This window comes from Rhincodon typus, chromosome 14 (assembly GCF_021869965.1).
Source record: "Rhincodon typus isolate 14 chromosome 14, sRhiTyp1.1, whole genome shotgun sequence".
Taxonomy (NCBI): Eukaryota; Metazoa; Chordata; class Chondrichthyes; order Orectolobiformes; family Rhincodontidae; genus Rhincodon; species Rhincodon typus.
Window position 1 is genome coordinate 57,169,471 of NC_063345.1, and position 26,435 is coordinate 57,195,905.

Here is a 26,435-nt window from a genome sequence, read left to right on the forward strand (position 1 = left end):
TCATTTACAGCCCGATGGAAGGAAGTAGCGGTCACTCCTCACACAGCGGGTCTCTGGCTCAGACTGCTCCCATGCTTGAAACCCAAAGCTGCACGTTCCCTTCATGGTAGCTTATTGGCTTTGAACTCTCCCATTTTCCCACCCAACCCAACTATCGAAATAACAAGGCGCAGGGCTGGATGAACACAGCAGGTCAAGCAGCATCATAGGAGCAGAGAGGCTGACGTTTCGGGCCTAGACCCTTCATCAGAAAAGGGGGAGGGGAGGGGAAGGGGGTTCTGAAATAAATAGGGAGAGAGTGGGAGGCGGATAGAAGATGGATAGAGGAGAGGATAGGTGGAGAGGAAACAAACAGGTCGAAGAGGCGGGGATGGGGCCAGTAAAGGTGAGTGTAGGTGGGGAGTTAGGGAGGGGATAGGTCAGTCCAGGGAGGACGGACAGGTCAAGGGGGCGGGATGAGGTTAGTCGGTAGGAGATGGAGGTGCGGCTTGAGGTGGGAGGAGGGGATAGGTGGGAGGAAGAACAGGTTAGGGAGGCAGGGACGAGCTGGACTGGTTTTGGGATGCGGTAGGGGGAGGGGAGATTTTGAAACTTGTGAAATCCACATTGATACCATTGGGCTGCAGGGTTCCCAAGCGGAATATGAGTTGCTGTTCCTGCAACCTTCGGGTGGCATCGTTGTGGCACTGCAGGAGGCCCAGGATGGACATGTTGTCTGAGGAATGGGAGGGGGAATTGGCTTCACCAGCATCTGCAGTTCCTACTATCTCTGATCCAACTATCAAAATCTTCAGTTTTCCTACTTTACAAACCCTACGTCTACCCCAGCCTGTTTGGGTCACCATAGCAGATATAGTAGTGCACTTCTCCCCCGAAGGAAACAACAGTGTTGCTGACTGTTCATGGCTGCCCTCCTCTCACCGTACTCCTTTCCCTTCCATGTTGTATTTCCTTCCCACCCTCTGCACCTTTGGGTTCATCACTGTGTCCCAAAATGCTGCTCCCAATGCCTGCAATTAAGTTCCTCAGCTTCCCTCCCACAGCAGTGGTCCCTGACAACTCCCCACCCCCTGACTTTTAATGATTAAACCCCCAGGACTAACCATGGCCAACTCCCTTCGCTGACTTAGACGGGTAGCTAAACCGCAGATTGATATCTATACAGCTCTCCACTGTCTACTGCTGGAGGGTGGTTGGGAGAAGGGTGGGTGTTCATTGCCACCATTACAGTCCCTTTGGAAGTCTTCCTTAATGTTTTACCCTCAGACACTGCCTGTACCCCATTGGCCTCTCATGCCCAGCCTGGCCTGGGTCTACCAGCTTGGCATTCAGCCAGGTCCCCACACTGTGCTCCTGAACTTGATCTGATGTTGCACCCTTCTGCCCCAAACTACTGGAGAGCTGCCACGTTTTGATTGGCCAGCAGTTATCCAAAGCAGGGCGTCCTGTTCCTGAGGGTTGGAAGTGTCAGCTTCAGTTAGCAACAATCGGTAATGAAAATGTATGGTGCAGTTCTATAGTACCTTGCCCATGCTCAAGGATTCTGCCAATTATTGTTAGAAGGGACTGTTTCACTAATAGTTCTGGATTACTCATGACTTGCTGGTGTTTGACTGCAGCATGAAATAATTGCAAAATATATCTTTGCCTAAAAATAACCTGTGGTCTGGTTGAACAGTGCAATGATTATGTCCTGAAGAAATCTGCTCAAGTTTTCATTAAGGTCATGCAAGAATTTTCTTCATTTCCTCTTGAGAATATTACTGTACAGCCCCCTCATGAAACTAAATAACAAAACATTTGGCATTTCTGATCATATTCTGTCCTTTCGAATGAATAGCCGCCCATTTGCCAATACATGGTTGGTTGCTATAGCGAACCATATGAATGTTTTTCAAGGTGGGAAAGAGTTTTAAACACAAGTATTCCACTATAGCCTCAAAGGAATAGAGTTCCCTTTTCCACACCTACCTTTATGCTGCTTAGTCTGAGTTCATGTCACAACCAGGCCACCTCTCAGTGTAGCTGCAAGGTGGATAATTAAAAGAAGTAAAATTACATTGATGTAGAAAGAGATTTTGCCCAAATTACTATGAATTCAAATTACTGAGTGTAGAATAAACTGAATTATAAGGTGCCAATGACTTTGGCAAAACTACAAAATGCAAAGGGAGAAGTGAGTCCCCTGGACAAATGTCTCCAATGTCATTGTCATGGATCTGAGGGACGGCTTTGTACTTGGTCAGGATCATTTGAAACTGCTAGAAGCTAGGTCATTGTTAACTTTATCTTTTATTAAACAATCTCCTTGCACCTTGAATAAAACATTTCTTAGGCAAAATTCTATCATGGTCTGAGCAACATGACCATGGCAACATTTGTGGCAGAATCAGACGAGAAGTCCAACAAGGTCCACCTCAAAGTCAAGAGCATCTCGCTCCATTGTTCATGCTTTTCACAGATGCCCACCAAACAAGCTAGATGTTGAGAAAACTTGACACGGAAACCAGAATAGATACCCGGAAAATTCAGCTCATCACTTGCTCCAAGCAACCTCTATGTCAGACACCAGGCATCAACATTTCAGGTCATGTCCATGCGCTCCAGCCATATAAATCCCAGGCCCACAGTCTGCAAAACACTTTGCACTTTAAAGCTGTATTGGTAACTATTATTGTAATGCAGCAGCTAGCATTCAGGGACTGCTCGTGGACTGGACCGAGCTGCAACTCCAGGCTTTCTCCTCGCTGTCAGGTTGCAAACCCACTCTCAGCCTACCTTACAATATTACTGATTTGCATTGCCTTGCGTCTTCACACTTTGCACCTTAGCTGCAGATACGAGCTTCATATTGCTTCGGCCTACACATCATTTTGCGCAAGCTTAAAGGAAGGAACCTCAGTTGCCATGGTTATCAGCTGGCCTCAGCAAAGTCAAGGGACAGCCTTCACTCAGAGCCCCTGCACAGTAGGTCAAGGGCAGCCTGTGATAGCAGTGCAGGGGTTTGGAAATGGTCAGTCAGCCACTCAGGGCGGTCTGATTAAGGATGATATCTGTACTAGGAGCGAGGAGTTGAATTTCAGGCAACCCACCACCTTGAGTCTTTCTGCCCTATTCGGGGCTGCTTTCCTCCTAGAATGAGATAGACCGGTATTACAGAAGATTAATGTGGATAGCACAGTTGTTATTTTTGGTGCAAGTGGGGAGGTGTTCAGAGTGACTGAATAGGCAGAGCAGAAGGTTCTGCAGAGATAGCGGTGCTGGGGGCCGTGGCGGTGACAGCAAGTGAGGGAAGATATTGCAGGCAGTAGTGAGAGTGATACAGTATGCACCTTGGTGGGAGGTGGGTACAGTAACAGAGATAGAGCGAGTGTGAGGATTTGGGGAGAAGGTGGTGCCACTTACACTGGTGGCACTGCAGAAGGTAACTGACCTACTCCCTATACTGCTGTATATTCCTCCAGATCACTAAGAGTGCTTTAAACTGGGTGGCAACCTAGGACCAGGCAGGCATGGTCTGGTACTGTGGCCTCCACAGCTGATCCTGGGAGGAAGAGTAAGTCTCATCTCTGTACCGCCTCATCCAGCAGGACTTCCAGGTCCATGTCCTTACAGCATGACAACAATATTCCCGGTTTCCATGATCCAGGACAATTGTCAGGAGCTGTGCAGAGCAGCTCCAGTCTGACCATGCCAGTCTGGGTGCACGACAACCTTTTAAAGATGGTGCCAGCGCTAGGGATGTTGATGAATTCCAAGCTATCTGCTGAGTGGCAAGTTGTCCCAGGAACTGTGCTTGGTAAGGTGGAGCTGAGATGTGGCGGATGCCTTAGGGAGTTGGGGATTAGTTAATGAGATTTGGAGAGAAAATCTTCTTGGCTTCATAGCAGAAATCCCTCCAGAAACCTCAATGCAACTCTCACTTAGCCAAAAATAGTAAGATTCATCCATTCAACTGTAACCTAATTTTAATTGAATTTAGTAATATTAGTAGTAATCTAGTAGTGCTTTAGTAATCTTCAAATAACCTGCAGTTGGCTGTGCGTCAAAATAAACAGATTTATTGCCCTCAAATAGCATACATAGCTCATTTGACATTTTGAATATGAGAAATAATCCATTTTCTTCTACTTGAATTTTCTTTAGAATCGTGACATACAGCAAATAGGGGCATGTTGTGTCAACATGTTCCCATTGTTCTCATTCATTAGCACTAGTACAAAAGTAATAAAGTAGAATGGATAGACGACTCGCTAGTTCTTATCCTTGACCACAAATCACCAAATAGGCTCCCAGACTCAGTATAGAAAAGATGTGACTTGGGACTCTTATGATGCAGTGGTAGTTTCCCTACCTCTAAGATAGGACACATGGGTTCAAGTCCCACCAGCTTCAGAGGTGTGTTAGAACAACTGTGTACAAGTTAATGAGAAAATATCAAGAACGGATACGATGCTTGCATGTATCATCACCTTTAACGATGATATTTTGATTTAATTGCTATGTTTCCATCGACTGTTTGATTTTGGTTTTGTTTCGGAGCCCCACCTGTGATTTGCTAAGCTGTTTAAGTTTTATTTTTAAAAGAGTTGGAAGAAGGATCGGTGGCAGTACTCTACCTCAACAACAAGCCACCAGTGGTTGCTCTATCCCGAGCCCAAAATATAGCATACATGTGAAATTCAGTTTATCATGTGCTGCTTTGTTCCTTAATGAATAATTCAACTTGCGTTCTCTACCTGAGCTGAGGGGCAAATAGAAGTTCCATTGTTGGGGCCTCTAACTCTGTAGAATGAAGGTCAGCCACTTTAAGGTACATGCAGCAGCATGGTTCAACTAGATTGCAATTGTTCTTCCCTGTATTAATGAACCCAGCTCATCCAGCTTGTTTAACTTAAACCAAGAGTTTTCAGTGCGTGTGTAACTATAGGAGGATAATTTACATTAAAATGAAAATTCGCCAATAAAAAATGCTCATTCACCCACATATGAAAATTACTGGACTGCCTGCTTACATTTTCTAAGACCAGCAGTATTGCTTATTTAACTATAGGTAAAATTTCAATGCTAGTTCTTAGCAATATTTCAGCTTTGTTTTTTCAGGTGCATAAACATGATGAAGAAATTACAAATTAATTTTATTCAATCGCAAGGTTTTACAAATCTGCACCTCGGGGTTTTTTTTTATTTACCTTGTTTATTGGACATGCACCAATAGGTTATTCAGTTGGACCCTGAAGACAGGTTCACCAATTGTATTGTCAAAAGCAACATCTGTTTATGAATATTTGCATGTTGAGGTGGGAATAAATCTTAAGCATTTTTGTGCAGAGTCAAAGCAATTTTAAGGTATTATTTAGCAGAGTTAAAGCAAATATCAAACATCATTCAGCTGTGTCAGTCTTACTAAGGGGACTGTTTTATTTTAAACGTTCTTTAACCAGATTCGCCTTTTTAAGCATTGTAGTGAGAAGCTGGCTTTCACCTGCCTAACATTGTAACTGATGCACTGCGACACAGCTCACAGAGAATTGTACGCCAATCACTGAACTTACAATACAGCCAATTTGCACTGGGGACAGGGAAGCAAATGCATTTGAAAATGATCACGTTTGTTAATTGAGGACATGCTATAATTTTTTTTTAAATGTTTTGAGATGTAAGCAAATGCAATCATCTTTTTCTGCCACCCAGAAAGGACAGTTAGCAAGATTGCAGGAGATCTAGGTAACCGTTCCATAATCAAAATATAGAAAGAATTTTCAATTTCAAGCACCAGTTTACTTTCTCACCAATTCTGAAGGGAGGGCTGGTGGTTGAAACTGAAAAGAAATCAATGCAATTTCCAACAGGCTGTTTAATTTATGGCTTACAAGAAATGTTTGCAATTATATAGCACCTTACATTACCTTAAGACATCCCAAAGAGCCTCAGAGGCAGGAAAGGTCTTTGAGATCTATTTTCAGCATTCTTAAATAAATACTACTGCCAATTTGTACACAGGAAGATTCCACATACTACAATTAGATAATCTGTCTTTGTGATGTTAGATGCGGGATATATATAGGATAGAGATCAGTCAACGTGACCATTTTTGGATAGTGTCAACCATTATATCCAATTGAGGGTGCAGAGAAGGTCTTGGGTTAATGTTTCATCTAAAATATGGTAATTTCAACAAAGGAGTAGATTCTCAGCATTGGACTGAAGTGTCAACCTGCATTAAGTGCTCAACTGAAGTCAGAAATGCTGAAATAGCAGGTCAGGTAGCATTGTGTAGAGACAAAAGAAAAAATCACATTTCAGATCTGTAACCTTTCATCACAACTGAGGAAAGCTAGAGAGGTAATGGGTTTAAGGAAAGGGTGGATGGGACAAGGACAAAAGGAATGTCTATGATAAGGAACTTTTAATTCACTCAAGGCATAAGGGTGTTGCCTGCTGTGCCAGCATCCCTAATTATCCTTGAGCTGCTTTCTTGAACTGCTGCAGTCCATATGCTGTAGACAGCGCACAATGCCATTAGGGAGGGAAGTCCAGGGTTTTGACCCAGTGACAGTGAAGAAATAACAATATATTTCCAATTCAGAATGGTGAGTGGCTTGGACAGCAACTTGCAGGGTGGTGTTGTTCCCATATATCTGCTGCCCTTATCGAGATGGAAATGGTCATGGGGTTGGAAGCAGCTATCTAAGGATCTTTGATGAATTTCTGCAGAGCATCTTGTAGCTAGTATATACTGCTGCTGCTGAGCATTGGTATTAGAGTGACTGAATGTTTATGAATATAGTGCCAATCAAGTGGGCTGTTATGTCCTGGATTGTATCATGCTTCTTGAGTGTTGTTGGAGATGCATTTATCCAGCCAAGTGGGGAATGTTCCATTACACTCCTGACTGGTGCCTTTGTGGATGATGGACAGGCTTTGGGGAGTCAGGAGATGAGTTACTTGCAACAGTATTCTTAGCCTTTGACCTGCTCTTGTAGCCACGGGCTAGTTAAGTTGAGTTTCTAGTGAATGGAAACCCCAGGATGTTGATAGTGGGGGATTCATTGAAAGTAACACCATTGAATGTCAAGGAGTGGTAGTTAGATCGTCTCTTACTGAAGATGGTCATTGTCTGACATTTGTCTGGCATGAATATTACTTGCCACTTGTCAATCCAATCCTGGATATTGTCCAGGTCTTATTGTATTTGAATATGGACTGCTTCAGTATCTGAGGAGTCGTAAATAGAGCTGAACATGTGCAATCGTTGGCCAACATCCCCACTTCTGACCTTATGATGAAGGGAAGGTCACTGATGAAGCAGCTGAAGATGGTTGGGCCCAGGACCCTACCCTGAGGAACTCCTGCAGAGGTGGCCTAGAGCTGGGATGACTGACCTCCACCAATCACAACCATCTTCCTATGTGCCAGATGTGGCAAGCTCTGGAGTGCAAGTTTTCAATCCTATTGCTAGAATTTTGCCAGGGCCCATAGCCTTTGCAGTATCCAGCACCTCCGACTGTTTCTTCACATCACATGGACTGAATCGAATTGGCTAAAGACTGGCATCTGTGATGCTGGCTGCCTGTGGAGGAGGCCAAGATGGATTATTTAATGGGTACTCTCACTGAAGATTGATGTGAATGGTTCAGCCTTGATTTTTGCACTGATGTGCTTGGCTCCACTGTCACTGAGGATGGGGATATTTGTGAGCTTCCCCCTCCAGTGAGAAATGTTTAATTGTCCACCACCATTTACCACTGGATGTAGCAGGGCTGTTAAGCTTAAATCTGATCTATTGGTTGTGGGATCACTTCATGCTATCACTTGTTGCTTATGTTGTTTGGCATACAAGAAGTCCTGTTTTGCAGCTTCACAAGATTGACACCTCATTTTCAGATGACCCACAGTGCCTCATGAATGCCCAGTCTTGAGTTACGACATGTATTCAGTCTGTCCTATTTAGCACAGTGACAGTGCCACACAACATGATGGAGGGTATTCTCATTGTGAAGGCAGGACTTTCTCCATGAGGACTGTGCAGTGATCACTGTTACCAATACTGTCATGGGCAGATACATCTGCAGCCAGCAAATTGGTAATGATGAGGGCCAGACAAGTTTCCATCTTGTTGGTTCCCTCTCCACCTGCCGCAGATCTAGTCTAACAGCAATGTCCTTTAGGACTCAACATGCTGAATTTGGAGTGCTGCTGCCAAGTCATTCTTGGTAACAGACATTGAAATCCTCCACCCAGAATACATTCTGTGTCCTTGCCAGAATCCAGACAGTGTTGTTGGAGGAGCACTGAACCATCAGCCGAGGGAGGATGATGCATAGTAATGAGCAGAAGGACTCCTTGCCAGTGTTTGACCTGATGCCATGAGACTTCATGGGGCCTGGAGTCATGTCTGAATGCCAGTGTGCCACCACCTCTGCTGCGTCTGTCCTGTTGGTGGGACAGGACATATCCAGGGATGGTGATGGTGGTGTCCGGGACACTGTCTGTAAGGTATGATTCCGTGAGTATAATTATGTCAGGCTGTTGCATGACTAGTCTGTGATACGGTTCTCCCAATTTTGGCAATTACCCCAAATGTTAGTAAGGAGAACTTTACAAGGACATAAGAGCTGTTTTTGCCCTTGTCATTTCCAGTGCCTAGGCTGATACCAGGTGATCGGTCCAGTTCATTTCTTTTTTGAGGCTTTATAGCAATTGCTACAACTGAGTGGCTTGCTAAGCCATTTCAAAGGGCAGTTGAGAATCAGCCACATTGCTGAGGGTCTGGAGTCAAATGTAGGCCAGACCAGATGAGGATGGCAGATTTCTTTCCCTGAAGGACACTAGTGAGCTAGATGGATTTTTCTGACAATTAACAGTGATTACATGGTCATCACTGGCTTGTTAATTCCAGGCAATTATTGAATTCAAATTCCACCATCTGCCTTCGTAAGATTCCAACCTGGAACATTCTCTGAGTTTCTAGTAGTTCAGTGATAATATCACAAGGCTATCACCTTCTGCTAAAGGGTAAATTCAATGCAGCAATCATAGTTCTCCAAGACCCAGGGAATTGAGATGAAACAAGAAACAAAAGATGAGCCTAAAGTAGGTGTGTTGCAAACTGAAAGACCATCCTACCATAGACCTTCCTTGTGCCCTTGTCACACACCTCTTGCTTTAACCCAATTTCTCCGGCAGGAGTCCTCCTGCCACTCAACCAACCCTTCCACGAATCTTGAACCTCCTCCATCTACCTGGACCCCTCTCTCTGTCTGTCCTTTTAGCTGCTCTTGATCTTTTCTTTGAAAGCTATTGGTGTGACCAGAGCCATCTCAATTTCTCTTCTTTCACTTGTTCGAACCTGTCTCCTTCTGAACTTACTGTATTCCGTTCTCTCAGGTCCGACACTGATATTGTGTTAAGGGCAGTGCTGTTGTCAAATGGTGAACTGAGTTCTATTTTGCAAAGGCTGAACATCAACTCCACTGCATTTGCTCCCACCTCCCTTTGGACAATGACTTGATGAACATCAATCCATTGTTCCCAGAACAGTCACTGACCTCATCGCGTTCAATCATCTTAATCAATGATTTCCTAATTCCTGTCCCTCAACCCTGTTCAGCTGACTTCTACATTCTCTCCAGATGCATACACAGGGCTTCCAGTGTTAGACATACTGTTTCAGCTTGCTCTGGCCCCACTTATCCCTCCATTTCTTTTTTGTTCCCCTGTTGTCCAGTCTCTTTCCAACTGACTCATCTGATGCCCTTTGTCATTTTAAAAGTTTCTAATTGTCTGGCTGTACTTATCATTGATGTCCAATCTGTATACTTCTATCCCTCATCAAAATGATCATAAAGCTCTCTGCTTCTTGTTGAAAAGGAGGCCTAAGCAGTCTCCATCCAGCACCACCCTCCTCCACATGGCTGAACATGTTTTCTTATTGACCAATTCCTCTCTTATTCTATTGCATTCCCTTCAAATAAAAGGCTATTAATATACATATGGGTCCTCACTATGACTCCATTTTTGTGGGACATGTCTTACATTTTTGTTCCAGTCCAACCCAGGCTGAATTCCTCAAATCTTCTTCTTGTACAATGATGACTGTATTGATGTTATGTCCATTTCACCCCAAATTGGATAATTCAACTTTGCTTTCAGTTTCCACCAGTTTCCACCTTCAGTTTCAAATGGTCCATCTCGGATTCTTCCCCATCCTTCCCTTCCTTGACTTTTCTCTTTCCCTGGTAATAGACCATCAATTAACATTCATTATGAGCCCAATAACTCCCACAGCCACCTCAACCACCTCAGGTTGCTATCACTCTACATCCTGTAAAATCTCCATTTTGTACTTCCTGTTTGTCTGTCAATGTTTTGATGATGCGATGTTAGACAACAGCTCTTCATTTCTCCTCACATGATGACTCCCTCCATCATGGTTGAGACCACATTTCCTGCATTCTGTTCTCACTCCTCCACTTCTAGAGCCAGGATAGTTGTCCTTATCCACACCTTCCACCCCGCTTCTCTCCACGTCCTATTCTTAGATATTTTTCCTTATTTCTATCACTTCCAGATGTGGTACCATCACCAAAACATCTTCTCTTGCCTCCTATTTCAGCATTCTAAAAGGACCATTGACTCCTTGATAGCCTAGTTCACTCCTCAGTCAGCACCATCACCTCGTCTCCTTCCCATGGCACTTTTCTGTGCAAACACAACGGTTGTAACACGTCTTTATAACTCCTCTTTCCTATTACAAAGGCAACAGCACTCCTTCCAAATGAAACAGTGTGAGACGGGGAAACCCAATGCAGATCAGGCGACCGCTACGTGGAAAATCTCTGTTGTCTCTGCAAACATCATCCCAGCCTTCTGGTGGCCTATCATTTGAATTCTCCCATTGATCTCATGCAGAAATCTGTGTTTTTTTGCCTTCTGCGCACTGTTCTACTGAGACTCAATTTAAGCTTCAGGAATGGGCTCTCATTTTTCATTTAGACATGTTACGGTCTTCTGGAGACAGCGTTAACTTCAGAAATTTCAGTCCACAAATCCTGTCCCCATTTTGTTTCATTTCTTTTCCTTATTTCATATTTTTCTGTGTTTCCATTAGCTGCACGCCAGCTCAGCACACTTATTTTTTGATATCTTTGTTTCTTTTCTTGGCCCCTCTCTATTTTCTTTGGCCCTGGGGGATTAATTTTTATGTTATTCATTGACCTCTGTCTTCCACCCTGTCACAGCCTTTCCTGCTTTCACTCCTTGCTCAACGCCTATGGCATCTCCAACGTTTTCCAGTTCTGACGTATGGTCACGTACCTAAAATATCAATCTCTCTTTCTCCTTCTACAAAGATGCTCCCTAAGCTGCTGAGTTTCTCCAAGCATTTTCTGGTTTGATTTCAATTTTCCAGTATCCACAGTATTCTGTTTTTCATCACATCTAGAATAGAACTTGAACACACAACCTTCTGATGCACAGGAAATGGTGCTACAATGAACAAAGGCTGGCTCAGATTTTGAAGACCTTTCATTTACTTCTGTCATATTACTGGGAATCTGCACTGGTATTGCACTTGAAATTCAAACAATGATTATTTCTGATATTTCCTAAGAATATCACACTACCCCACATAAAAAGATTCGAAGAAGTCAATTATATTCACAAACATAGGAAGTAATGAACAGAATGACGGTTGTATTCTGTTATCAGTCAGTCACCTGATGCAATGCTAATGGAGTTGGTGACTAAACAAAGCAATGTCTCCATCAATTAGACAGAAATAGACCTTGAAATGACAAAAGGAAAATCAAATTAAGGAGTGGCTTTGGAACAATAGCTCCAAAACCATCCGTTCTTCCCAAGTATGTTGCAATTAAAACATCTTGTCTTAAAGTACTTACATTGTGCACCAAAACATTACTTTCTGAATGGAAATGAATCAATGCTGAGAACCTCCACCATCATCCTAGGAAATCTGTTCTACAAAAAGACCATTTTCTCAGTGATTTTATTTTTCCCCGTGGATTGGATTTAAATGTACTCCTCTTCAAGTGCCCTCTGGTTCTCCTGGTCTACCAAAGGCGGGAAAAGCTTGAGAAGAACCAAAAGAACTGCAGATGCTGTAAATCAAAAACAAAAACACAAATTGCTGGAAAAGCTCAGCAGGTCAGGCAGCATCTATGGAGAAAAATCAGAGTTAACGTTTTGGGTCAAGTGACCGCTCCTCAGAACAGTTCTGAGGAAGAGTCACCCGACCTGAAATGCTAACTCTGAAATGACATTGTAGACTTGCTCGCAAAGCCGGTGTGTTTGAGTGCAAATGTTTCATCAGCGTCCTAGATAACATCGTCAGTGCGCCTCCGGTGAAGCATTGGTGTTCTGTCCCACTTGTTATTTATATGCCTCGGTTTGCTGGGGTGGTTGGCATCACTTCCGGTTCTGTTTTTCAGTGGTTTGTACATTGGATACAGTTCAATGTGTTTGTTGATGGAGTTCTGGGACAGAACACCAACGCTTCACCGGAGGCGCACTGACAATGTTATCTAGCAGGGTGATGAAATGTCTGCAATCAATCACACTGGCTTGGTGAGTGAGTCTACAACCTCATCCACAACTCGAGCAACAAATCTTCTCAAAAACTTTAACTCTGATTTCTCTCCACAGAATCCGCCAGACCTGCTGAGTTTTTCATGGAATTTCTGGTGTTTGTGGTGTATCTGTGTCTGTCTCTGAGTATGTGGTATTGCACTGGTCTACATTATCAGAGACCTACAAGCAGCAGCAATGCCCTTTCACAGTGTTTCTCTTTCCAGAGAGAATATCCAAACATTGCATTCCTACAATGACAATCCATTCAGTAGTTGTAATGTCCTTTTTTTATAATACTTCAGCTGACAAGAGATTACCTTTTGATATATTTTCCAAAAACAATCTGAACAGAATCGATTCACCAAATAGAAATGAAATAGACATGTAAATAAACTAATAATGGTGATGAATCCAGTACACTTGGAAGGGTTGTGGGGGAGAGTGGGCAGAATGCAAGCAAGGTGGAGTGTTAGTAGGGAAAGAATAAATTTAACAGAAGAAATCAATTATTTTGATTTGGTTCAAGCATAAAATATCATGAAGCTTTAATGAAGAAGAGAAAAAGAACTCTCTAACTTTGAAGTTCTGAAGCCAAGAACGTACTCTTATTACTGCAGAGTGAAGAAGATTAGTTTATTTGTGTGCCAATCTTAATGCAATGAATCATAAGGCCCAAAATATGATCAGCTTCAGAGTTCAGAACACTAAATAATGAAAGCAAGCATTTATTTATTCACCAGAACAGGAGAAGCCAAAGGATTCATTTGCATATAATGGAACAAGCTGTAAAGTTTAATTTTGTTCCGAAAGTAATGTAATGTATTAGAAGAAATAAAAATTCTTTCCACTCTGGATATGATGATCTATAACCAGACAGGCACCTGCAGGTCTGAATGCGGGTAGAAAGCTAATAGAAGTTCTCAGGAATGGTTTCAAATGGCCTGAGGAGGTGAGAATAGAATCTCGGCACCACCTATGGAGGAACTCTACATTGCAAGTGTTACCATTAAAACATGAGCAATTGAAATTTATGTGCGAGCGCCATGCACGGATGCCACTGAAGCATTATCAATTGTCACGATCATAACACACAACAATGCTCAAGGAATTAACATATGTATTATTACAAGTAGTTAAATCAAGACTAACATGAATAATATTGTACCAGATTTGTTTGCAATATAAAAGAAGCTGAAATGACCTTTATCTTCAAAATAATTAAGACATATGTTACCTGCATTTTGTCTTCACTTAGGAATGTTATCCAAGATTGTTATTCCACTTGCTACATATTTATAAATGCACCACTCCCTGCTTAATCATGGACTTCAATGGACATTATATATTTTTTACTTTATTCATTCAGGATGAGGGCATCGCTGGCCAGGCAGTATTTATTGCCCATTCCTAATTGCAGTTAAGAGTCAACCATATTGCTGTGGGTCTGGAGTCATATCTAGGCCAAACTGGGTAAGGATGGCAGTTTCCTTTCCTCAAGGACATTAGTGAACTGAGTGGGTTTTTCATGACCATCAACAATGGATTCATAGTCATCATTAGACGTTTTAATTCCAGATATTTATTGAATCCAAATTCCACCATCTGCCATGGCAGGATTCAAACCTGGATCCCCAGAACAATATCTGAGTCTCTGGGTTAACAGTCCTGTGATAATAGCACTAGGCCATTGCCTCCCTCATATGAGGGCAGATATGCATTGGGCAGGTTTGCTGTCAGGTGGATGAGCCTAAAAATATCCCAATCATATTATTTTACAGCATAGCATTTTTAACTTGAAGCCTCTGAGAGAGGACCACAATTTGAAGTCCCTGTGAATAAGAACGGGAAACAAGGGAAAAAAAAACTAGCAGACCTACAATCTAACAACTGAAATTGTTCTACTCAAATGTTGGAGCAAAGCGCAATATTGCAGATGGAGCATAGGCTGGAAATTTGCTTTTTAATAACTGTAAAAGCATCAACTCATACATAAATTCATTGTAAACTCAGCTTCTCATTCAATGACATAATGGTAAATAACCAGTGCTGTGATGACAGATTCACGCCTAACCTGTCCCACCATTGAACTAATAATGACAGCCGCTCAAATTGCCATCATTTTAAAACCAGCACTATCTATATCAACCCAGATGCTATGAAAATCAAATTTCCAATTGGCAGCTAAATCTAAACCTAACAAGTCATTAGAGCGCCTGACTTGCATGTACAAAAATGGAAGAAAAATTGTAACAAGCCTTATTATTATCTAAGCAACAGAGGTAGAGAGACAGAGAGAGAGAGTCAGTGCCTGAAATGCTGTCTTAAAGATTTATTTTAAGTGACAGGACTTGGAACTATTCCAGACATATTAAAAGAAAGAGAAGATTCTGCATAACAGTTCTATCGTGTTCAAGACGTGATACAATCTCCCCCTTTTTCTCTAACCTGTTCATATATTAAGGATCGACTGGAGGTAACATATTCATGTTGTGTAGGCTGGGGTAATGTCATAAACAAAACTGTAATGAATTAGTTCTCAGATGGTTTTACAGTGGATGTATGTTACTTCAATGTTTTCCATCAAATGATGACCAGGTTTTAAGCATGAGTGGAGATGCTGCTGTATCCAGGCTGGCAGATCACTATTGGATTGCTTTAGTTCAGATTCCTGGGATGATAAACAGATAATCTTGTACTCTATCAACACAAGCTCTATTGTAGAGAAATGGAATATTACTTCAATGAAACAAATTTTGTTTCATAATCAAGGCAAAGCAATGTCATTAGAGATTATTAGGTGAACCCATGGATTTTGATCTCACAATGGGGTCACATTCAGAGGTGCGTGCAGTGGAAATTAGCCCCGACCAATCGCTGTGCCATCACTCTATCCCCCTCACCATTTTGGCAGCGACAGAATTAGGGGTGATATCAGGATCAATGAGTACCTTAGTGAGGTCAACTAAAGGAGGTTGGAATGGACGTTTCCTGTCAGCCTCTAGGTTCCTGCACTTGTAGGGACCAATTTGTGTGACTGGAGACAGGTAGATGGAAGCAGCTGGGTTGTCCACCACCCAGTTTAACAGCAAGAACAACCACTTATTGAAAAGTCTTGACCACCCTGAAATATACCCCCACAGCCTTATAGTGCTGAGCTGCCTGCTGAGTGTATGTTTTAATGAAAGATTTATAAATGTTGGAGAGGGTGGACAATGTTGGCTGGATGGTTAGCCCATGGGTTAGATTAATGGCAACAGATCACCCTGATTCAAACTCTGATCTGGCTGAAGCAGACTCAAGGGCTGCTTCCTTATCCTACACAAAACAAAAGAGTCACCGCACTTTGCCACACTTTGGCAAATAATCACCAGAGACTTGCCTTTAGACAGAGAATTGTTGAAGAAATGTTGCAGAGCCCTCCAAATTGAAAGGATCGTTCTCTTTCTTCAATTCCAAAACAGCCTGCTGTATCTCTTGGAGGGAGGACCCACTCTCATTGCATAATGACAAATGTGGTTAGGGTATACTTTATTATGAGGCTTGATAGTGATGGATTAAAATGAGTGAGAGAAAGCAGGACATTACAGCAAGCAACAGGGAACTGGTAAAAAGACTGGCATAAGGAGCAAATTACTGCAGATGTGGAACCTGTACTGAAAACAACAAATGCTGGGGTTTCAGCTCTGATGAAAAGTCAGTCTCAGCTCTGATGAAGAGGCATCTAGACCCTTTCCCTCTGGATGCTGTCTGACCTGCAGTGATCTCCAGCATTTGTTGTTTTCAGCAAACACTGAAGTAATATGGGCGCTTGGTTCAAAAAAGTAATTTCCTGTGGGTTTTGAAAAGTTATATTTGCTTCCAGAATGAATTGATCCAACTGGGTCCCAAGGTTCAACACCATTGGTGGCTTGAAAACCTGTGGGAAAGTAATCTCTAATTCCTAGGAATTGACAGAGGGCATGAATTCAGGATGGATGAAACAATGCATTCTCAGTGTTAAAGCTCAGCGAGATAATTTTTTAAAAAATCTATGTGTCAAAATACATAGCTGACGATATGTCTTCAAGGTAAGGGATGATCATTTTGCTCCCTTTTCCACCGATCCGCTGAAACGATATTATACCATTTTAGGAAAATCTATTGACCTGAAACTTTGAGCTGAATTTTATAAAGGGATCCAGCATCTCAATGTAAAGCAAGTCCTGAGCTCATGTTTGTGACAGTGAGATCAACACAGCTTTTTTTACAGCAGACACCTCTTCAATTGACTACGTGTGGGCTATCACCAAACTTGTGATGGCAGTAAGGGGTCATGGGACACTATCTCTATCGTATGGGGGTGTGCCGTCACATCTCTGAATGTTGATTAGAAAATAATTCAGGATAGCTAGTCAACTTCTGATGTTTATGGCCCAGTCAGACAGCCGGCAGCTTAGAAGCCTCATCTGAGAGAGGTGGTTGCTGCTGAGCTATGCGAGAGATCTTGGCAGGTGAGATGGTAAGGAACAAAATAACAGTTTAAAAACAACACGAGACCCATTGTCAGAAAATTTTCCCTCTGGGAAAATCACTGGGGTGGCAGGGGTTGCTTTGGCTGCCTGTGTGCCCCCTCATTCAGCCTTTGCCCTCATTGGGCTGCGAATTCAGGCTACCTCCGTTTAACTGGCTACCTCCCCATTGAGTCATGGTCATTAATTGGGCCTTCAATTATGAACATTTGCTGCCAGTTTCGTAGTGCAGGTGGCCTGTCTCTTCTTAGTCCAGCTATCTGTGAAATGTCTCAGTGGTGGGACTGACTCGGACAGCCGCCTGTCACAACTTTCCCCACAATGGTACCAAATTCCTCTCGCCACTCTCACCCACCTCATCCCCTCTCCACACCTCCACCCATACTCTACTTCCCAGGGGCTGGTAAAATCTTGTTTGGCCGTTAACTCTGTTTCTCTCTGCGAATATGCTTTCAGACTGGCTGATTATTTCCCAGCATTTTCCGTTCTAGCTTCTGTTTTCCAGTATTCACATTACTCAGCTTCTGTGATATTTGCTTGGCACTTGTTCAAATGCAGTCTTAACAGAAGCACACAAAGTAAAATAAAAGAGTGAGTTTGCACAATCTAAGTGGCTTACTGTCCTTCCATTGTAAGAGTCTTATAATATTGAAGTTGGTAGTATCTCAAATAAAGTGAAAATTATTATGAACCAAATACTGGGCAGCATTTTTAACAGCCTTTGTGATGACTACTGGGGACTCTTATTAATACTGTATTGGCTTTTAAAGAATGAGATCAAGTGAAAACAAGATTAAGTAACAGAGCTTGTAGATGAGGATAGTGGCTGTTGATGCATTCACAGGCTTTCAAAAACATTTGATAAAGTACTATATAATAGACTTGCTAACAAAATTAAAGCTCATGGGAGGCCAGAGTCAGGGTGGATACAAAATTGGTTATGGGACTGAAAGTAGAGCGTAGTGATACAACAAACTTATTCAGAATGGAAGGGAGTACACAGTGATGTCCCAAACGAGTACTGCTGTCTTTTTGGAGCACATTAATAATCTGGACTTGGACAGGCAGAGCATAATTTCCAAATTTGCCATTGGCCTAAAACCCACAAGTTGTAAAGATTGAGGTGGGTAGTTTCAGACCTCAGGAGGTCATAACCTGATTGCTGAAATAAGCAGACACAGGTCATGGATGAAATTTCATGCAAAGAAATGTGAAGCGATACAATATGGAATATAAATTTTAAGTTGCATAATTTTAAAACTGGCAAGGGATGTGGCAATAGTGAGGTCTGGAGATTTAAGCACAGAAATCATTGAAGGTTTAGAAAGTGAGTTTAAAGTGAAAAGCCTATGGTTTTCTTGTCTTTATAAAAAGAAGCGTAGGGCTGGATTTTTGTCCTGGGGTCAGCACCTGATATCGGGTGAATTACCAAATTCCCACCCTGTGTCGCATTGGGCACCTTTAAACTGGAGGCCAATTAATAGCCAGAATGTGTGCTGACCATCCAATTCAGGATAGCTACCCAGCTCACTCAAGGTCCAACAGGAGATCCTCGATGACATTTCGGCTGTCCCACAGTTTGCAATAAGTGAAAGAGAAAGAGAGAGTTCTCAAACAAATGCTTTGATGTTTCTTTATTTACCATCGACAGCTCTAATATGCCATGCTCACGGAGGAGCAATTCCTGCACTGAGGGGCCACAGCAGCTGTTAGGGAAAGGATTCCTAGTGGGATGAAGCACTGGGCTCTCGCCCTTCCTCTGCTCCAGCCTGCCACTAGGGGACCACCGTTAGCCTTGACTGTATTTCAGACTCAGTGGAGAGGAGGCACCTGTGAACACACTGCAAAATTCCAGTCTGTTTCTGCTGAGGGTTTTTAATAAGCCTTAGAATTATCAAAGCACACTACCTTCCAGAGCCACTGGCCACAAAATGCTGTGGTAAATGACCAGCATATGGCCCAGTGTTACTTCAAGTGCATCCTTCCCTGGCCTGATCTCAGGCATTTAAAAGATCAGCCCCTTATATACGAACCAAGCCAGTGGTGCTAAACCTGTAGTTTCCAGTCATAGAGTCATAGAGCTGTACAGCACGGAAACAGACCCTTCAGTCCAACTCATCCATGCCAACCAGATATCCTAAATTAATCTAATCCCATTTGCTGGTGTTTGGCACGTGTTCTGCTAAACCCTTCCTATTTATGTTACCCATCCAGATGTATTTTAAATGTTGCAGTTGTACCCACCTCTACCACTTCCTCTGGCAGTTCATTCCATACACGCACCATCCTCTGCATGAAAAAGTTGTCCCTTAGGTCCTTCTTCATCTTTCTTTCCCCTCTCATCTTATACCTATGCCGTATAGTTTTTGACTCCCCTACTTCTTGGGAAAAGACATTGACCATTCACCCTATCCATGCCCCTCATGATTTTATTAACCTCCACAAGGTCACGTCTCAATACTCTAGGGAAAATAGCCCCAGCTTATTCAGCCTCTCCCTATAGCTCAAACCTTCCATCCCCGGTATCGTCCTTGTAAATCTTTTCTGCGTCCTCTCAAGTTTAATCTTGGACACCACACTTCATGAAAGGTAGCAAGGAGTTAGAACGTGTAGAGGGAAGATTTATTGGAAAGGTATTGAAGTATCTGAGTTACAAAGAAAGACTAGAGAAGCTGGATTGTTCCTCTTGGGACGCAAAAGATGAAAGGGGAGATTTATACAGCCACTCCAATTCATGAAGAATTTTGTTAAGAGTAAATAAGGAAAACTTGTTCCCACTGGCAGGAAAGTCATTAAGCAGGAGACAACAAGCAGAGGGAAGATAAGGAGAATACTTTTTAAAGTTCGTTATCATGTTCTAGATTTCACTGCCTTAAAAGGTTGGTGGAAGAAGATTCAATAATAGCAGACTGGATAAGTGTATAATACAAGGAGAGAAAATTGCAGAACTATGGTTACAGGGCAGAGAAGGGAGACTAGCAGCTAGAAAGAACTGGGAGAGCAACACAGAGCTGAATGGTCTCCTGTGCACTAAGATTCCATGATTCTATGAATTTAGAGGTGAGTGTTGCTCAAAATTTTGCAGATTTGAGGCGATGAAAGTGTTACTTCTGATTGATGCAGGTGTGTGTTTAGAATAATTGTTTTGATCATCTCTGAACAAATTTTCAGAGGGATGATAAAGATAATATTTCAAGTGGTTAATTTTAGTAGTCATTTGCCATCACATGAAAATCAATCCAGTGCATGCTTCATATGGCAGTAAATCTTTTATGTCAGTGGGAGAAAAAAAAACTAAATTGAAGCAGTTATCAAGGCAAATCCAATTAATTTAAGCCAAACTACATATTTCACCTTAAAACATTTTCACTTATTACCCAAGCTGTTATCCTAGCAGAGAAAGCTGGATACAGTTGATGCAATTTCTTTAGTATGACAAAATTATACCCATCTGTTTAAAACAAAAAGTCCTTATGTAAAGAGTTTAGAAACATTTCAGTGTAAGAAGGTGCTATGTGAATCCATGTCATGGTTTAAGTTAAGGCCGTGGAATCTTTGAAACACACCAAGGGACTGTCATCAATGCTTCATTTCACCCTTCTGCAGCTGGTAGATTTGTTTAGGTGCAATGAAATATTTTCTGGATTCTTGATTGACAGTTTTGTAAAAATATGCACAGATGGGGTTCTTCAAAATATGGCCACCTTTACACTCCAGCATTTACCATCACAGTTTGATGTCACATCCATTGACATGGGTCATTCTCATCATTGAAGAAGATAGAAATGAATCCATTTCAACTAATATCTATTTAGGTAGCTTAGCTGATTGCTGGCAGAATTTGCAGCATTCCAGGTTGAAGGATAAAAACTCTTTCAAGTGTCTTCCATGCACACAAGTCAGAATATTGCCCCCCAAAGTCCTAGTAATTAAAATGCTTTGGGACTATGATATCTCCATAGCAATGTTCGTTATGGTTGTAATGAGAGAGCCATGGTAACTGCCTAATTAGCCAAGGGCAAATAATAATATAAGATCAGTTTTCTGTTTCCTTTTAATTTCCTTTCTAAAAGCAGTTACACACACGTATATTCATTAGACAGTTTACACTGTCCAGTCTCACAAAATGGCCAGTCAAGACAAACAAGTTCAAACCTTGTGCTTTTCACTGGAATTAAATTGCAGGAACTAATTATTTAAAAACAACAAAGTATTTAGAACTGTATTGAGGCATTAGAATTGTAAAACAAATGATGTTTGATTTTCAGGTTTATGATGTATTTTATCGAATAAACATCAATGGTACCATCAAAGAAAGTTTAATGAAGATTGATGCGGTAAACAGCTTTGAGACATTCACAACTGGAAATGGTAGTGAAGAATCTGTGGAAATTCATGATTTTAAAAGTGTGAGTCAATTCTTTTTAATATTTCCCTTTCTTCCAATTGTCTTCAGTCCATTAGTAAAAGCAAGCAGGTAATTAATGTACAAATATGGGAATTAAACACTTTATTGTAAGTAATCATAATCCATTTAATCATGTGAAAATGTCTTTTTTTCCTTTTGGAATCTGCCAAATAACATAATAACATGCTCAGTTTCAATGGAGAGCAGCAGTGATGTACTCTGCCATTGAGTGTATAAGTGAGTTACAAAATGGAATTCAAACAGCACTAAGACATTTTAGAGAATATATAAATATATATTGTGGTGTAAACAGAATATCAATTAAATATTCCCAACCTCACATTGACAACCTGCTTGTGATATAAGCTGCCAGGTGACCCATTTCATCTTTATAGTAATCAGCAATTCTTCACTGATATCTGTTATGTATCTACTTTGGGCTTTGTCAAATAAGTTTGGATAGATTATATGAAAAGTTCTAGCACAGACCTATAAAGTTGCAGCTACAATAATTGACTAATAACACTTGCTTATTAATTCAACACCAGGTTAAATAGAGAAAAGTAACAAAGTTGGAGCTAGGCACATCAATTACATGCCAGTCAAAGGCCCTTTCTTTCATTATGAAACTGCAAAAAAGTGATTAGACATCAAAATTGGTGAAATGTCAGAAGCATGCAACAATAGATCAATGCTCAGAATTTTTTTAAGCTTCTCAGAAACAGATGTTCTTAACATCTAAAAGTATTTTCCATTCAGATCTTACCTGGCATTAAAGAGCTTTGCAAATGTAGAGATTTAAAAGTAAAAGAAAAGAGAGTGCGCTTTAGTTCTGGATTCCCCTACCCTTGGGTAAAAGACCTTGGCAATTCACCCTATCCATGCGTCTTATGATTTTCTAAACCTCTATAAGGTCATCACTCAGCCTCCAACATTCTGGGGAAAATAGCCCCAGCCTATTCAGTCTCTCCTGATAGCTCAAACCCTCCAAAACCAGTAACATCCTTGTCGAACTTTTTCTGAACCCTTTCCAGTTTAACAACATCTTTTCTGTAGCAGGGAGACCAGAATTGAAAGCAGTATTTTAAAAGTGGCTTCACCAATGTCCTGTCCAGCCATAAGATGACATCCCAACTCCTATACTCAATGCACTAACCAATGAAGGCAAGCATACCAAACACCTTCTTCACTACCCTGTCTACCTATGACCCCACTTTCAAGGAAATATGCACCTGCACCCCTGGATCTCTTTGCTCGGCAACACTCCCCAAGACCCTACCATTAACTGTATAAGCCCTGCCCTGGTTTGCCTTATCAAAATGCAACACCTGACATTTATCTAAACTAAACTCCATCTGCCACTTCTCGGCCCATCAGCCCATGTGTCCAAGGTCCCGTTATACTTTGAGATTTCAACTGGCTTCAATGGCTCACCAAAACACTTTCATCCCTGCACAGTGAAGGAATGACAGACTAAAATACATTCTGCAATCTTATACAGCAAGCCATCATAACTGGATGATTGGGTTGAGATTCTGCTGCCCCATCACTGTTCCACATACCCTTCAAGCAGAGTTTCCCTGATGGGGGAGAGAGATAAACTCATGAAATTACCTCTGAAATGAAAGTTTCTTGAATGTTAAACAGCAAAAATGCTAGGAGTGCTCAGCAGCTCAGACATCATCAGTGGAAGTAGAAATGCATCTCTTTGGTGACTGTTAGATCTGAGAGCTCTCAGGGATGTTTTTATACAAGGCAGGGCCTAGGCAAGCCAAGGACAAATGGATAGCTCTGTAATAGGATGGAAGGTGGGGAGGTTAAACTATAAATGGAATGATGGTATGAAACAAATTGAGATCGTAATGGGACAAGTTAAAAAAAGGGATGAAAATTTCAAAGGGTTTTGGCTTTCTCCCCTCCCACACTCTGACTAAAATGTCGGTCTGAGTTCAATCGATAAAGAAAAAATCCACTCCACTGCATTTAATGTGCTGTGGGCAACATGAACAGGTCGGATGTGAGACTTTGGCCACTGGCTAGGCAGGAGGCCCCACCTTCTAGGGCCACGAGGCAATCCGATTGGTGAGAAGCTCCTGGTAGTGCCTGACTGCAATCCTGCCTGCTGTCTTGGCAGTCTTATATCCCAGACTGAGTGAGGTCATGGGGGGTGTTGGGCAGGAAGGATTTGACCACCCTGGGGAGGAGAGTGAGAAAGGGTTTGGGGGCAATGTTTTTTAAAGGACAGAAAGGTAGGGGTTGCGATCATGTTGGGCACCGTTCTTGCTCTCCCAGTCCGACAATGGGTCATCAACTTGAAATGAAAATGCAAATTGCCTAATTCACCAGGAGATGAGCTCAGCACACAATTATCCTGGGCATCTCCAGGAACCAGGACTTATTTGTCTGATACCAAATGCAAAGGCAGGTGCCAGTCAGCATGCAGACTGCTGCTACCATGTTGATTGGCTGCATCTTGAACTGGAAATCAGCCGTGAAATCAGGGCTATGGGTAAAAATCACAGGCATCAGTACTATTTCTATTTTTAGGCCCCTTATTCCCACCTGACACTGACCTTTTCTTTCATAATCGGGAACATATGCCTTTTATGTTTCCAAGGGCTCTCATTGAGTTATTCTTGAGAGTTTATGTTTTGGGGTTACTTTTTGATTTTCAGGGGCTTTTTTGTTTAATTTCACAAATTCATTTATCAAGTGATGCAGTCACACAGTAACAGCACCTTCTGTGTTTCTGTTCATATACAGGATATTTGGATTCACAAAGAAACAAACTTAGTAGGATATAGCAGTACCCTCAATAATTACCAACTCTCCATCAAATTTAAAACCACAGCACACACCAAAATCATTAATTTGTTTGACCCCTCAGTATTCACATTGACACAAGGTAACAGAGATAACTTAGCATCAAACATTTTTTTTCAAAATAAAACTGATGCACTTCTACAGACAAAAAGCCATCGCCCTAAACACAAATTCCAAAGGACTGGTGAGGACACAGCTAATATATTTTCATTGCATATGCACAAAGCTAAAATATTTTAACCAGACAGCTTCTACTCTGTCCACTGCACTGCAGAGCTCAATCTCATCGTTTAATCTAATAATTGACACAAAGTTCATCATAACAGCATCCACTACAATTCCTCCCCACCACCCCTTCAAATATATATGAACATATCTAGCCTGAAGTGAGGAATTCCATATTTACTTGCAATGAATTCATTACCTCATATGATTTACAGTTTCCTGGATCCTAGATGATAAATTATGTTGACAAGTTTGAACTGTTCATTCTCTTTTTCAGCCTCCCTCTCCACATACTCTCAGTCTGCAGCTTGACTGTCCCTCTCTCTCTCCATCATCTTGCAGCCTCCCTCCCATTACATCTTCCATTCCCCTTGCAGGTACATTCTTTTTCTTCTTCTTACAGCGTCCCTTTATGTCTCTCTGACCTGCAGCCTTGCTTTTTCCCCAAACTGCAGCTTCTCTTTCTTTCCCTCTTTCCCTACAGCCTCCTTCTCTTCCCCCACCTTAGCCTCCTACTCTCTCTGATCTCAAGCCATCCTTGGTACGTCACTGTACCCCCTCACCTTTGTTGCCTCTGTCTCTTTCTCCCTATTCCCACTGGAGGTTCTCTCTCTCTCTTTCTCCTTACCCTTGTAGCCTCTGTCACAGTACTGACAGCTGCAACCCCCCTCTGTCTTCCCTACACAAAGTTTCTCTCTCTCTCTTCTGCCCTCCAGTCCTGAAGCCTACCCCACCCAGCTCTTCCACCCCACCCCTGAAGTCTTTCCCCTTTTTCTCTCTTCCCCCAACGCCCCCTTCCTTTCTCTTTCTCTTCCCCTCAATCTCCACAGCCTACCCGCTGTCTCTATCTTACCAATCCTCCCGATACCTGTAGCCTTCCCGCTCTGTCTCTTCCCATTCTGCCAGGCAACTTGTGGTCCCTGGCTCTTTTTAATTCTCCAGCCCATGTCCCCAGCTTTGCAATGTGCGCGTCTTCAGCCGGGCCCCATTTCCAAGCTCCAGCTCCAGACCTGGCTCTGCTTCTCCAGCCCCACTTCCTCAGCTCCCAGCTCCCAGCTCCCACCCCCACCCCCATCCCCATCCTCGCCTCAGCCCTCCAACCCGCACAGCTTGGGCCCTGTGACCCCCACCCTGCTACCACATACTGACTGTTTCCCCAATCGCAGGCCTGCTCTGTCCTGCATTTGCTGAAGATAGGTCCAGTAGTGACACCACCAGCAGCAGGCATGGGAGAGAACCAGCCACTGATTAGAAAAGCTACTCATCAGATATTCCAAAAAACTCATGATTACATTTTCCCAGGCGTTTTCTGGGGCAAATTTGCTGTCTGTTCCCAGATTTCATGTACACAGCTACGTGATCAATGAACCTGGTCCTGCAAGAGCACAGGCCGTGGTGATTAAGCACTGTGCAACTCACTGTCCCAGGCCTTGCAGAGACAAGAAGGGTAGGGATTACTTTTAAAAACCGATACCAAAGGGCTCCACAGTGAACCCAACAACTGTGCACAAACACGCACACCCAGGTTATTCTGACCTGTCGAAAAAACATTTAAAGATTTCAATCTGGGACTGGCAGGCCCTTTAGCAAGTTCCTGAAGAAGTCTAAAGGGGCCATAAATTGGCAGTGAGTGGGCTTCCCATTTCATTTGTCTCCTGCCAGCCCTTTGAAAACTCAAAATATTTCTGGAGATGGTGGGAGGCAGGACCATGACTTTTAATTCCTCCTTGCAATGAACTTCAGTCCTCTTTTCACTAATGCTGCATTTTCTGTTTTATTTCGGGTTTCCAACATCCACTTTGTTTTGCACTCATAATACCTTCTTTATTTGAGCTCCGTGATTTATGTCTCAGGAATCAATCACTACCTGTCCCACCCTG

The 26,435-nt window shown here is 42.3% G+C and overlaps 1 protein-coding gene across 1 annotated transcript in view; it reads left to right on the plus strand.

The window, feature by feature from the left end:
- The window catches only part of tnmd (tenomodulin), a 170,509-nt gene that overhangs the window by 71,387 nt on the left and 72,687 nt on the right, over window positions 1–26,435 (plus strand). Inside the window, exon 3 of the mRNA XM_048605258.1 lies at window positions 21,368–21,508. Coding sequence (XP_048461215.1) covers window positions 21,368–21,508 — 141 coding nt within the window. The remainder of the gene's footprint in view (window positions 1–21,367; window positions 21,509–26,435) is intronic.